The following is a 13936-nucleotide window of genomic DNA, read 5'->3' as shown; positions in this document are numbered from 1 at the left end:
TCATCTATTCTCATTTTATGCCCCTGCCAGACCACCGCTCTTGATAAGGAGAGGCAGGTTTTCCGACGAAGACGCAACCCGGATGTGAGGGGACGCTTTAAGCCACAGCCACCACCTCCTGAACTCAACTCTGAATCAGAAGACTATTCACCAAGTTCATCTGAGACTGTTCGCTCACCCAATTCACCCTTTTAATACATCACTTCTGTTGAAAGTCTTGGCTTAACCCTTTGAGATTTTGACAACAATTCTTGAAACCATGTGCAATTTTTCCATTTGATTTTTGTCTGTATCAGTTCCTTGACAAAGATGCCAAAAAGGAGTTTTATGGTATCTTTATTACAATAGTTTCCTATATGAATGAGATGATCTTTGTTTTCTGTCTAGACTAGCCTTCTGCAGCCTGACACCCACAGATGTGGTGGGACTGTCCTTCCAGAATTTCCAAGCATTCCCATTTCACATTTGAAGAGTACCAGATTGGGGGAGCCTAGTCTAGATTGTGATTTGCTGCTAATATGATCCTCAAAGGGTTAAGGCTATTTTGAGATATACATATAAATATAAATATATATATAATTTTCAAATGGGGATAACAGCAATGAATGTTTTCATCAATTGAGGTAGGAACTATTATGCGTAATTTAAACATAAGTTAACCTTCTGAGTGCTTAATTTTAATTTTGTCAAGCCAAATTGAGGGCTTTATCGACATTTATTTTTCCTTAGTAATCTGACTTAAGTGCTCCATAATCATAAAACACACACTACGATCTTTATAGAACTTGTTTTATGTTCTTATGCAGGGGGACAAAAAAACCTCCACTTAATAGACATGGACATTGGTTAGAATCTTGTGGATTTAAAGGTCAAGAAGAAGATGTATCCTATCTGGATTCCAAAAAATATCGATGGCTCCTAAATTTTGCTAAGAAATGTGCATCCCATCCTTTACTGTTTCTTATTCAAAATTCTGACATTCTTAACATGTGTTCTACTTCTTTAAATCATTTCATAGGCAGTAGAACTGTCTGAAATCAAACTATTGTGGGTGATGTGGCAATAATCTCAAAATTATTGCCTTCAGTCCCCCATTTGTATATTGAAATGCAGTTTCTGGAGGTGTAGTTGAAAGAATGTGCTATGCTCACATATACAGTTGCAGAGAAAAGACATGTTTAGGAGGCAGCAATAAACACAATCAATTTTTACATACTATGGATTCTTCTGTGAATATTATTGAGATGTTAACTATATACTTATTCTCTCTTCACAATGCTTTGAAAGAAGAACAATTCATTCTACTGAAACTGTAAATCAAGGAAAGGTCTTGAAATTCCAGACATAAATAACTGTTGTTTTGAAAATTACATGATTAGCAATTACTCACCTAATGTGTTTGTAAAAATATATTTACCAGAATTTAGTGAGACTGTGTGTGTATGAGACTGGGATTAAAAAAAAATCTGCAAAGAAATGTTCCATCAGTGTTTCAAAAACACATTTAAATTACATTAAGCATCTTTTTATAGTTTTGGTTTCAAATTGTAATATTATTGTAAAATGGTCCATTCACCCATAACTTGAGTTGAATAATAAAAAAAAGTTTCATTTTTAAGTTATGCTTTTCAAAGTATTATTAACAAATCTTGAGCACAAATATAGAGTATTAAAATTTCACATGTAAAGTTTCTTTCCCATTTCAGATGCAAAAATTGGAAAAGAAATGGCTGTTGTACTTTTATTAATGTATTACTTTATTATGGAAAAGATTTTATTTTAAGACAGAGCAATTCCTGCACAATTTTTAAATATATTTTTATCCTTCCTTGTCATATGCAACTCAAGATGACAAACATACCAGTTTTTTTCTCACCCCTATTTTTCCACAACAACAATCCTGTGAGGTGAGTTGGCTGAGAGAGAGTAACCAACTCAAAGTTATCCAACTGGTTTTCAAGACCAAGGCAAAACTAGAACTAAAATATCCTGCTTTCTAGGCTCCCACCTTAACCACTGCACCATTTCATTTTTCATTGCTTAACTTTAAGAAGATTTTTTAAAACTATAAATGAACAATTTGCACAAATATAAATCAGTTAGATAGACATGTGCAAGCTGTGATGTTAATACTTTCTCAATTTATGGCAGCAGAAGCTGTGAAAATTTGCAGTTGAGTCATGGATAATCTCTGTGCTTACTTAACCTATGTGTGAATCTACATTGTTTCAACAGCTTGTATTATACATTCTCCCCAGAAGGCAAACAATCAGATTCTTCCATCCTTCCAAGGTCAGTAAAATGAGGACCCAACATATTAGGGGCAATATACTGACTGGGTAAACCACTTAGAGAGGGGTTGTAAAGCACTGTAAAGCGGTATATAAGTAAGGAGTGAAATCTACTTACCTTCCTTACCAGTTCGGATGTGCAGGCGCTGCACATCACATGTGCGCACAGATCTGTGCATGCACAAAACCTATGCATGCGCAGAAGGTACAAAACACATTATATCCTGGTTAAAACCAGGAAATAATGACACCCGGGTGGGTAGGTGGAGCTTTGTTCCACCATCGCTACCGGATCGCCGAACCACCAGACACGATCGCTACTGGTTCGCACGATCCGGTCCAGACCAGGAGCGTTTCACCCCTGGTCTAAGTGCTATTGCTATCATGTTTTATTAATGTGGAAAATATCACTCTTGCTCCTAACATTCTTTAGACTTTTTTTCTTTATCATAATTACTTCTTATATTAATTTTTTTTCATAAATTACAACAATGTAATGAGAAATAATTGCTTATTGGATAATTATCAGTAAAAAATATCTGGAATTCTCTCTTTCTGATGATTGTATGTTTAATTTGGATCCTTCTTGATTCCCAGTATCAATTTTTGATGGATCTAATGTGATCCTTTCCCAAGCTTTGGCTATATCAAGAAAACCAATCAACCCAACATTAAGCAATACCAAACTTGATTGTAATCCCTAATCAGCATGGGAAACTTCCAAGGGTATTAAAATTATAAAAGTGAAAAGAACAATAACATGAATTACGGAAAAGATAATATAAAACAAAGTTGTTATTGCAGTATAATTTTATCACTCAAAATCAAAAACTAAGTTAAAATTATTAAAGCTTTCTTTTTAATAAAATGTAAAATGACTTGGACAGGAAAGACAACAAAGATACTATGCAGACTCTGGGAATAGATTTCATAAGTGGGATCCAACACTCAAGAAAGTCCTCTCCTTTGTAGTTTTGAGCTATTATTTGGTGGAAATTCCTTTTCTTGCATTTTGTTGCATGCTCGTACTACTGTAATGCTGAGTTTGTTGCGGTATCTCCTATAATTTTATGAGTTATCTAGTAGTATATAGGATATGGCTTCTCAAGACAGTTGAATTAAGTAATAATTTTTTAAAAGATTTGCAGAATGAAAAAATATTGGATTGCAAAATCTTAAAATGAGAAGATTTTTTAAAAGGACATCTCCATGAGCAGAAATTTTGAATACCCTTTATAGTTAACTCCCATTAACAAACATATTTATTTTTTTCCAGCAATAAAATATTCATAACCAAGTCTCTTTTCATAAGTAATTTGGGGCTTCTTTAAAAAAAGTGTTCCCCAGATGTATTTGTTTTATCAATTTATTTTTCACCTTTCTATTTATCTGAGCCCCCCATCAAGGTGAGTATGTGGCTGACGCCTTCCAAAAGTAAATTGCAGATCTTTCCAAAATCCAATAAGTAAATTATGGGAGACTTAAATTTTCACAATATTTGTTGAAAGGCAAACTCTACAAAGCAGGAGTCTCCAATCTTGGAAACTTCGGCTTGCTGAGGAATTCTGGAGTTGAAGTCTACAAGCCTTAAAGTTGCCAAGCTTGGAGACCCCTGATGTAAAGTTTAGCTCTTTTACAAATACTTTCTCACCTTGTTTTTTCCATGTACGTTTTTATTGGGTTATAAGGTATTATAAAATACAAAATACAAAAGCAAATAAGAAGACAGGAAGAGGGAAGGGGAAAGAGCAAAGAAAAATGAGGAAAGGTGGGGAAAGAAAACAAAAAAAAAGCATTGACTTCCAACTCTATTGGTTACCATAGAATAAGACATTAACAACAAATCACAACTTTTTGTTTTACCATAATAGTATGAACCAGTCATTTCTACAAAAGTCTATCACTCTAATCTGTAAAACTCAGAATCAAAGTTTCATTATTTTCCACGTCAAGCATGAAGTTCAGAAACAGTTTCCATGTGAAAACAAAAGTACTTGTGCTCTTTTCTTTAAGCAAAGTAGTCGATTTTGTCATTTCAGCTAACTCCCATCAATTTTTGCAACCATTCTTCTATAGTAGGAATCAACATGTCCTTCCATTTTTGTGCATACAGTAATCTTGCTGTGGTTAACATATAATAATATCAAAGTTCCAATTTGTTTTCTCCAATTCTTTTTCCATTAGGCCCAAGAGGAAAAGTTATGGTTTCATATTTATTTCCATTTTCAGGATTTTCTGTATTAAGATATCACATCCTAGTCCAAATTTGTTTTGCTTTGTCACATGTCCACTATAGATGATAAATGGTCCCTTCTTTGTTTTTACACTTCCAACATACATTTGATATCCCTTTATACATCTTAGAAAAATACTTTCTCACCTTGTTGATAATATTGTCCTTAAGAAATTCTAGATAATAGACAAAGTGTTTCTCAAGTGTAAGAAAATGTCCCTATTTTTAAAAAGGTGGGGAGAAGGCAAATCTGGGACCATAACAATTCCTGGATTTTTCCTTCCAACAATAGGTACTAGAAGATTCCAGGCTAGATCATAAAGTGTTAAATGTCTACATACCTTGAACGTAGTGTGATCACAATCAGAAGGCAATGTGGGTTTTTAAAGAAAAAGTCTTACTACAATCTGATTACATTTTTTAATTAAGATTTTTTTCCTACTATGGCAATACATTTTCTTCTACTGTGGCAATATATTTTGACTTCAGAAAGAATGTTGAGGGTAGCCATGGCATTCTGAGTTTGCAAGCTACTGAGTTGAATGAGATATCCATTAAATAGTTCCACAGCTGGCTTGAAAATTATCCAGACTGGAGTGGAATGCCTCAAGATTTGGTCCTGTGCCACATTTTCATTAGCAAGTAAAACAGAAGTAAGGAAAATGTTTATCAGCTTTTCAGGTGACTCAGAATAGTGTGGGATAGCTAAAGTTCCATAAAACAGACAGACAATTCAGAATTATTTTGATAGGCTAGACAAACAGATTTTTAAAAATGGTGCTCACTTCAGCAGCACATAAAACTGGAACGATACAGGGAAGATTAGCATGATCCCTGAACAAAGATGACATGGAAATTCATGAAGTTTTTCATATTTATAAAAAAAATTAAATAACTAAAAAATAATAATTACAGAGACGGGAAGAACTAATCCCCATTAGCGACACTCAATTATGTGTCAGTGTACCACATTTTAAGTATGTATCAGAGTAACTAGAACTGCAGCAAAGAAAGAAAGTAAAGATTTAAGATTTCAGTTAGATGATGTTTAGACTTGAGAATATTAACAAAAAAATTAAAAAAAAACAATTTTCAAGCACTGAAGTAATATCAAATAATAGAAAAATAAAAGTTGTTTCCTCTTATCCCAAAATACAGGATACAGAATAATAATAATTTTAAATATCAGAGAGTCAGATTTTAGTTCAAAGTTAGGAAAATTATCCTAATAATAACAACAGTAATTCAGTCACTTATGAAATGAGGTAGTGAACTGCCTTTTGCTGGATATATATACATTTACCAAGGATTATTTATTTTGGTTTATTGCACTCAGCAGTGTTATGACTTGATAGTCTAATAATCTCATTTGCAGACATTCAAGGAAACTAAGAATGATTTTTTAATTTTTTTTTTATTAAAATAGGTAAAAAAAAAACTATTTTGAAACCAGTAGAAATTAAAAAGGCCCAACCATCATTATGCCGAATACAAAAAGAATGCAGATGCCAACAGAATATATTCTGTTGTTGGATACAACACAGGAGAAAATTATGTACTAATGAGACCAGACCTGGAGTACTGTATACAATACTGAGTATTGCATATTTCAGAACGATATTGACAAATTAGAACAGGTTCAGAAGTGGTCAGCAAAAATGGTACAGAGACTTAGGACATGTACTGATAGAACAGGAGGAGAAACTGAAATATTCAATCTGAGAAAACATGTCTGAAGGAAGACATGATATCAGTATTCAACTACATAAAATTTCCTATAGGGAAAATGGACAGGAATTGTTTCCCTTTGCCACAGTAATAATATTGTAACTAGCTAGTTTTTCTTTAAACATCATGAAAAATTTCATGATAGATCTGTTTAATAGTGGGAAAGTTTATCCATAGAATTATGAATTTTCCATCCCTGAAAGATTGGTTTAAAAAGGCTATAAGCCTAGCTGTAAAGGATAGTTTAATTGGTTTTTCTGCATATTGCAAAAGACTAGACTAGTTGTACATATGGTTCCTTCCTATTCCACAATTCAGTAATTCTATGAAATGAATCTCAGAAAGTAAACCCATCTTTTAGGCAGGTCTCAAATAGTGATGGCATCATTAAGAGGACCTCTCCTGCTGACTCTTGCTGGACTTCAAGCTGTTTAAATAGTACTTTCCAATTCTTGCTGTAAAGCAATTGACAACTACTGTTTTTCAGTGGCAAAAAAATAATAATCCAATGCTGCAAAGGATTTTTTGTGCAATATTTTTATGCAGTGATAAGTGAGAAATGAGCTATGAAACGGTTGAAGTGTTTCTAGCACTGGCAAAGAACTGTTCCACTAAAATAATTAGTTATAGAACAAAGATCGCTTAATTTTCTTTTTTCCTGTGCATTCCCTACTAAAATTATGCTGGTTTCAAACACAAATGATTTTAAGACAAAAGAATGTTTTCTATGTTTTTCTTTTTGTGTGTGTTTTACATTGAGACTTCAGCATACAGCAGGGCTGTCAAACTCCTGGCTCATGGGCCAGATGCGTCACACACTGGCAACACCCAGTTTAGTGAAGGGGGGGGGGAAAGTCCAGATAAGTCACATGACACTGCTGTGATGATGTGAGTTTGATGCCCCTGGCATCAGTGGCAGGTTTCAAATTTTTTTACTACTGGTTCTGTGGGGTGGCTTAATGGGCATGGCATGGCTTGGCGGGCATGGCAGAGGAAGGATACTGTAAAATCTCCATTCCCACCCCACTCCAGGGGAAGGATACTGTAAAATCACCATTTCCTCCCAATCAGCTGGGACCTGGGAGGCAGAGAATAGATGGGGGTGGGGCCAGTCAGAATTTTTACTAGTGGTTCTCCAAACTACTCAAAATTTCCTCTACCAGTTCTCCAGAACTGGTTAGAACCTGCTAAAACCCACCTCTGCCTGGCATACAATATCCATTTATTCCAAATCTTGACTGGTGAAAAGGAAGAGAAAGTTGAGTACATCACATTCTCAATAATCAAGGCAAGGCTTATTCTTGAAAGTAAAAGAGTCCCAAAGGTGCTTTTTTCAAGAGGCAACTGGACTTTCTGGTTAAACCAGAAAACCGAGTTGCCTCTTGAAAAAGATCTTTGGAACAACCATGACCTGGATGACTGAGAAGCTCCATAGACACCAAGTAAAATAGGACAAAAATCCATCCTTGGGTAATAAAAGCCGACATAGCTTATGGCTGTTATAGGGTTAGCATGAAAGGGAAATGTTCCATAGTTATTTGTCAAACTAGAAGCTCTGAACTGTTTTTATTTCTAGTAAATGATTGAAAGGGATTGAATGGATGGTGTGAAGCGGTGGGGAGCTGGGGAATGTGATTAGTTAACAAATGCTCAATGGTAGAATCAATACAGATGACCCCATAAATCAATCAAATCAAACCTATATTACAGCCTATGGACCAAAAACCACAACAATAACACTCATAATATATCTATAATTACTAATAACATTTTCAAAATGCAATAAAACTACTTAAGATTCTTCATAGTCAAAAAGGTTCCGTGGCTGAGCTTGTCCATCGAAAGGTCGGCAGTTCAGCAATTCGAATCCCAAGTGCCGCATAATGGGGTGAGCTCCCGTTACTTGCCCCAGCTTCTGCCAACCTAGCAGTTTGAAAACACGTAAAAAATGCAAGTAGAAAAATAGGGACCACCTTTGATGTGAAGGTAACAGCGTTCCGTGTGCCTTTGGCATTTAGTCATGCCGGCCACATGACCACGGAGATGTCTTCGGACAGCGCTGGCTCTTCAGCTTTGAAACTCTTCGGCTTTACCTATAGTCAGAAATCTACTACCTCTATTTTTTCATTTTTTCAGTTCTTTATTACTTTCTTAAAACAACGCTGAAATACGTATTATTCTTATATGCCACCTAATTTGTAATACTTTCTAAGGGTAGAAGTCAACTAATTCTTTACTGGTAAATGCAAGTTCTAGTCAGTAGTCAGAGAAGTGAATGGAATTGGATTATAGTAGAATTACATTTGCCTCCTGGTGTTCTTGTAAAAAGGAAAACATAAAGGGTGCATTATCACTTTTGTTCAGTTGTAAGTAATCTTACATTTCTTTCAGAATTTCAGGAATATGTTCTGGGATTATGAAAATATTTTTAAACCTATAATACAATTTACAAATTATTCATCTTTATGATTAATTGAGTTATAGCTACAGCTATTCACTTTTGTGTTTTGTTACTTGATTTTAGCCCAAAAGCAGCATTTTTATCACATTTTCCTATTGAATGGTTAATAAGAGTGAAAAAATAGCTAGAATATATCTGAACCTATGAAACAATATAGACTTTGGATATACTAAAAACGCAGGAATTTTCCTTGGTCATAAATCAGTGTAACACCACAGACTGCATGAACATTCTTGTGACAAGTCACATGGTATTCCTTCACAATAATAAATGCAATCCTGTGTTGTAAAATGGCCATTAATAATACAGATTTCTTGATTCCTGGTCGAAAAGTAGCACTTAAAAGCACAATGATTCCTTTGTCTTGATGAGAGGAAGTACAGAAATCAGGCCTAACATGCTTTATATTACGGTTATGCTGCATCAGCTATGCAGCTTTTTACATTACCTCTATTTTCCCCTTACCATCCAGGAATATCATTAAAAAAATATGTCTAAATCTCTTTCATCATTGTGCCATATTATACCAATTACAGCCGTCCCCCTCCTGTTCACTGCCAACCAAATGCTTGATTATTGATTTATGTTTTGCTGGCATTAACTTCGTAAAAACTTTCAGAAGTCTTTCTTGGACTATGATAGGATGTGATTTGTATGTTCAGATCCCATGTTCTCAAAATGAATAACTGAATGCCTATTGAAAAACTGTTTTAAAATGCAGCTTATTTCTTTCACTATGAAATTCATAATGAAATCAATGATTTTTTTTTCTTATAACCAAGAAACACAGAAGAGCAAAAGGAAAATTACCTTTAGTTACATTCTTAATTAAGTTAAATAGAATTCACACACTTGTAGATCAGAATGATTGCTAATTATTATTCCTAAAGGACTGGACAGATGAGCTAAACACAAGTCACTACTTAAGTGATATGTTTTAAAAAATCATACTTTTATCTTTGCTATTTGATGACAGAAATGAAATGAACCTGTCCTGTCAAGAACAATAAAGGCTGTGGATAAATTTAGCCTAAAAGGAAAAGCTCAGAGGGACAAGATAAAGCAAACCTTCCAATAGTTTTTTTCTGTTCAAAAAGTTTTTATTGGTCAAAAAAGGTTTATACACATACATATCAGGTATGGTAAATTTTCATTTTTCTTATCCAGGATAAGAATTTTGCTCAAATTTTTTAACACATACAACAGCCATATGGCAAGCAGGTGACACGAAGTAGCTAAGTTTACAAATCTTACATACACAATAAAGAAGGGTCAAGAATAAACAGAGTATCATACAAAAGAGAATAAGGAAAACCAACACAATACCAAATATCTTTATCACTTCCTAGTTTTGGATCTCAGAACTCTGGGTTCAGCCTGACCCAACTCCAGGGCCGCAACAGCGGCAGCCGCCACCGCCCCATGGTCTATAACCTCCCCTTCTTCAATTCCTGGGTCATCTGATTCCAGGAGGGCTTTGTGTTCCTCCACGTAGGCCGTAGCCTCCGCAATTGTACTAATTTTTTTCGTAATGCCCTCCCGGAAAATCATCAATCCCTCTGGCATCAGCCATCTGAAGCCTACTCCCTTCTGGTACAATTTGCTTGACAAAAGTAATATTTCTTTCTCATTTCACGTACCTGTCTGGGAATCTGCCTCAGAATGGCTATCTCCTGCCCCTGTAAGTCAGTGCCCCACTCCTATGTTTTCTAAGAATTTCATCTCGTCTCTCTTCTCACAAATTTGACATGAACCTCTCTGGGAACTGCATGCGTGCATATTGTGAATTAACTCTATAAACTCGATCCAGATCCCAATTCATGAAATCAACACCTCTCCCAAGAAATTCTCCCAACAATTTAGTCACAACATCTCTCAAATCTTCTTGGTCCACTTCTTCCAAATTTTGAAACCTAAGGAAATAAGACATTTTATCCATCTGTAGTCCAAGCACAGGGTTGCCTGTCGCCTCTCTCTTTTCTGCACTGCCCGCATCTCACCCTCCAGACCTTCCACTTTCTGCTTGTTTTCTGCTGAGACTTGTTGAGTATCCTTTAAATCCTTTTGGATAGTCACAATTTCTGCTCTTATTTCCGTTTGGCCTCTTTGCAAATCATCCAGTTTCTTGTCCATATTGGATAACTTTTCCAGAATTCTCTCCATCTCTCCAGCAGTTGGTCTCTGACCTTTTGCCATTTGAAAAAAAAAAAAAATTCAAAATCCTCAGGCAAGCACAGTATCCTTGTAATTTCCTCCGGATCCACCAGGGGGCACTCACAGGAGCAACGAGTCCAGAGTACAGTTAGTCAACCAGGAAGCCGAAGGGAAGTGATGTCATCAAGATTCTCATAGTGAAGGCGGAAGCTGGACGCCACCACTGTTCCCCAGAGGGAGGGGCCTCAAACCTCCCTCCTAAATTTCTCCATCACCTCTTCTCCAGAGCTCCACAAAACCGTAATCTTCTTATTTTAAGTTCTCCTCTCTCCAGAATGACTCGTGCTCCTTCCAGCCGCAGGGGAGAAAACCCCCGCACCGGAGCACTCCACTCGCCACCGATATCCCCTTCCCTTCTCCATTCCTCAATTCTTCTCCGTTCCCTGTTCACCACCAGGCTGCTGCAGTTATAAATCCAAAGCCCCGGTGTCACCGGGCACAGCGGCCCAGGCGACGACCAAAATAATGGCCGTGGCCCGTGGCCTCCGAACCCCGCCGAGCCTAGGACGCGCCAGCATCGGTCCCCCCAGTCCTGTATGTCGGCTGGGAGACCCCTGGCGAGCCGTCCGTGCGGCAGGTGTCCTTTTCGGAACACCTGGCCCCTGGGGGCCTCGGCGGCGGCCGGATTCGGGCACTGGGGGCAGGAGAAGCCTCCAGACGACCGTTGCCCCTGGACACCGGAAGTCGTCCCAAACCTTCCAATAGTTGAAGAGCTGTTACAGGAAAGAGAGTGTGGATTTATTCTTCGGAGTAGGACAAGAACCAATGAATAAAAGCTTTACACAGGAAAAGTCAAACTTGAAAAAAGGAAGACATCCTACCCATGAGAGCTTATAAGCAGTAGAACAGCTTGTCTCCTAGGGGTGATGGGGTGTTCCGTCACTGGGAGTTTTCAAGCAAAGATTATTCAGCTATTTGTCTGGGATGGCCTGAGAGTTCTGCTCTGGGTAGAGGTTTGGACTAGAAGATTCTAGACTAGAAGACTAGAAGGTCCCAACTCTATGGTTCTACGATTCTATATCTAAAAGACCTATAAAAACAAACATAGATATGTACAATTAATATAGCATGAAACTCAAGGTACTAGATTCAAATTACTTAGAATTTTACCAGCTAAATAGTTTTCAGCACAATGTGGCCCAATATATATATAAAATCTCGAGTGATCAATTGACACAGTATGTATGAATGGCTAAAACAACACTAAGCAGCACATTATATTGTTGCCAAGTAAATATTATTTTTAAATGGTCTGAAACTGTATTACACATCAACTTTGCCCCAAAGTTTCATTTCTCAATATCATAACTTCAAAATAAATCAGCCTTGAGGGCTTTATATTCCAAGTTAATCTTAACAATAAAGAAGTTCATCAGCATATATTAGTGGCCAGTTTATGAATTATGAATTATTTAGTTCTTTGTTAACTTGGAGGGTTAACAAAAAAGCACAAGCATGACAATTATACGCGGTACCTTGCTCTGGTGTTATAAACAGTGGCATATTCCTTGTGTTCCCTTTTGTTTTCTTCTTGAAAATATTTAAACTGAAGACAAATTATATCTGAAGGTTTATATAGCTCAAATAAATTACATTTTACTTTTAATTTTTCAAAAATTATATGCAGTTTTAATGCAATGTCATACATTGGATTGATATTGGATATTTTAAAAGTCTTTAAAAACAAAGATTACTGTGGTAGCATGGATTACTGGCTATCTTATCTTCTGCATATTTACTTAGAAGTAATTTTCAGTGCATTGTGTGAAACTTCTCATATATAAAAACAATTGCAGCCTGAAACTGTCTTTTCATACTGACAAGAGAACAATGGTTGAGAGTCTTGAGATAAAAGTCCTAAGAATCAACTTTTTGATTTGGTAAAATACTAATCATTGTTGTTGTTGTTGTTGTTGTTGTTGTTGTTAGTTAGTTGTGAAGTCGTGTCCGACCCATCGCGACTCCATGAACAACATTCCTCCAGGCCTTCTTATCCTCTACCATCCTCTGGAGTCCATTTAAACTTACGCATACTGCTTCAATGACTCCATCCAGCCACCTCGTTCTCTGTCGTCCCCTTCTTCTTTTGCCCTCAATTTTTCACAGCATTAGGCTCTTCTCCAGTGAGTCCTTCCTTCTCATTAGGTGGCCAAAGTATTTCAGTTTCATCTTCAGGATCTGGCCTTCTAAAGAGCAGTCAGGGTTGATCTCCTTTAGGACTAATCATTAGCAACAGCTATATCATAGCTTGCATTCTGTAAATCATCCTTACAAATTAGAATTACTCAAATTTCATATTTAATTTGATATCATATTTCTATTTCCTTGACACTGAAACGGAAACTAATATGCAAGCTATTAAAGAAGAAAACAGACACAAGTCATTGTTAACTTTACTACACTGAAAGAAGCCGTCATCTAATTTCATTGCAGGACATAAAGCACATGCAAAACTAAGCCTATCAATAAATAAACAGGGGGAAAAAACCTGGTAGTTCCATATTCATTGAAACATTAGAATAGCAGGAAGACATTCCAACAAATAAAAAATAGATGGGAAAGCCATTAAAAAGAAATCAAAATGCTTTTGTGGTTAAAGAAAAATTGGTTCTGAAGGATAATAATGGTCCCCTATGATCACAGGTCAAGTACATTAAAAGTACTATTATTTGAGGAGCCTTTCATATGCTTCTCTCTTTTATTTGGTTAGGAAGGTCTATAGAACTTTCTTCGTATTAATTGCTGCCAGAATGGTTTTTTTCTGTTGGAATTTCATTTTTAAATTCTGCTTCTCAAACTGTTGTTCCGCCCAAGCCCTCTTCCCACTTTAAACAGTCATGGGCAAATGTCTGACATATAGTCTCTCTATCCAGAGTGATATTTTTTATGAAATTCAAGGCAAAGTGGATACACACACACAGACACAGACACAGACACAGACACAGACACAGACACACACACACACACACACACACACACACACGGAACATTGTAAGGTCAATGTAAAAT

The 13936-nt window shown here is 36.3% G+C and overlaps 1 protein-coding gene and 1 non-coding gene across 3 annotated transcripts in view; both read left to right on the top strand.

Moving 5' to 3' along the window:
- DCLK1 (doublecortin like kinase 1) overlaps nucleotides 1–1602 on the top strand; it is a 187690-nt gene extending 186088 nt beyond the window's left edge. For both annotated transcript variants that reach the window (XM_058184772.1, XM_058184773.1), the window contains one exon: nucleotides 31–1602. In XM_058184772.1, coding sequence (XP_058040755.1) covers nucleotides 31–195 — 165 coding nt within the window. In that variant the 3' untranslated portion in view covers nucleotides 196–1602. The remainder of the gene's footprint in view (nucleotides 1–30) is intronic.
- A 3699-nt stretch (nucleotides 1603–5301) lies between these two features.
- On the top strand, nucleotides 5302–5403 carry LOC131200306 (U6 spliceosomal RNA). Its single transcript, XR_009155575.1, has one exon. It is a non-coding gene; the product is annotated as a U6 spliceosomal RNA (small nuclear RNA).
- The last annotated feature ends 8533 nt before the right edge of the window (nucleotides 5404–13936 follow it).

Source organism: Ahaetulla prasina, chromosome 5 (genome assembly GCF_028640845.1).
Source record: "Ahaetulla prasina isolate Xishuangbanna chromosome 5, ASM2864084v1, whole genome shotgun sequence".
NCBI classification, from domain to species: domain Eukaryota; kingdom Metazoa; phylum Chordata; class Lepidosauria; order Squamata; family Colubridae; genus Ahaetulla; species Ahaetulla prasina.
The sequence above is the reverse complement of the archived record's forward strand: the minus strand, read 5'-3'. Positions and strand labels throughout refer to the sequence as shown.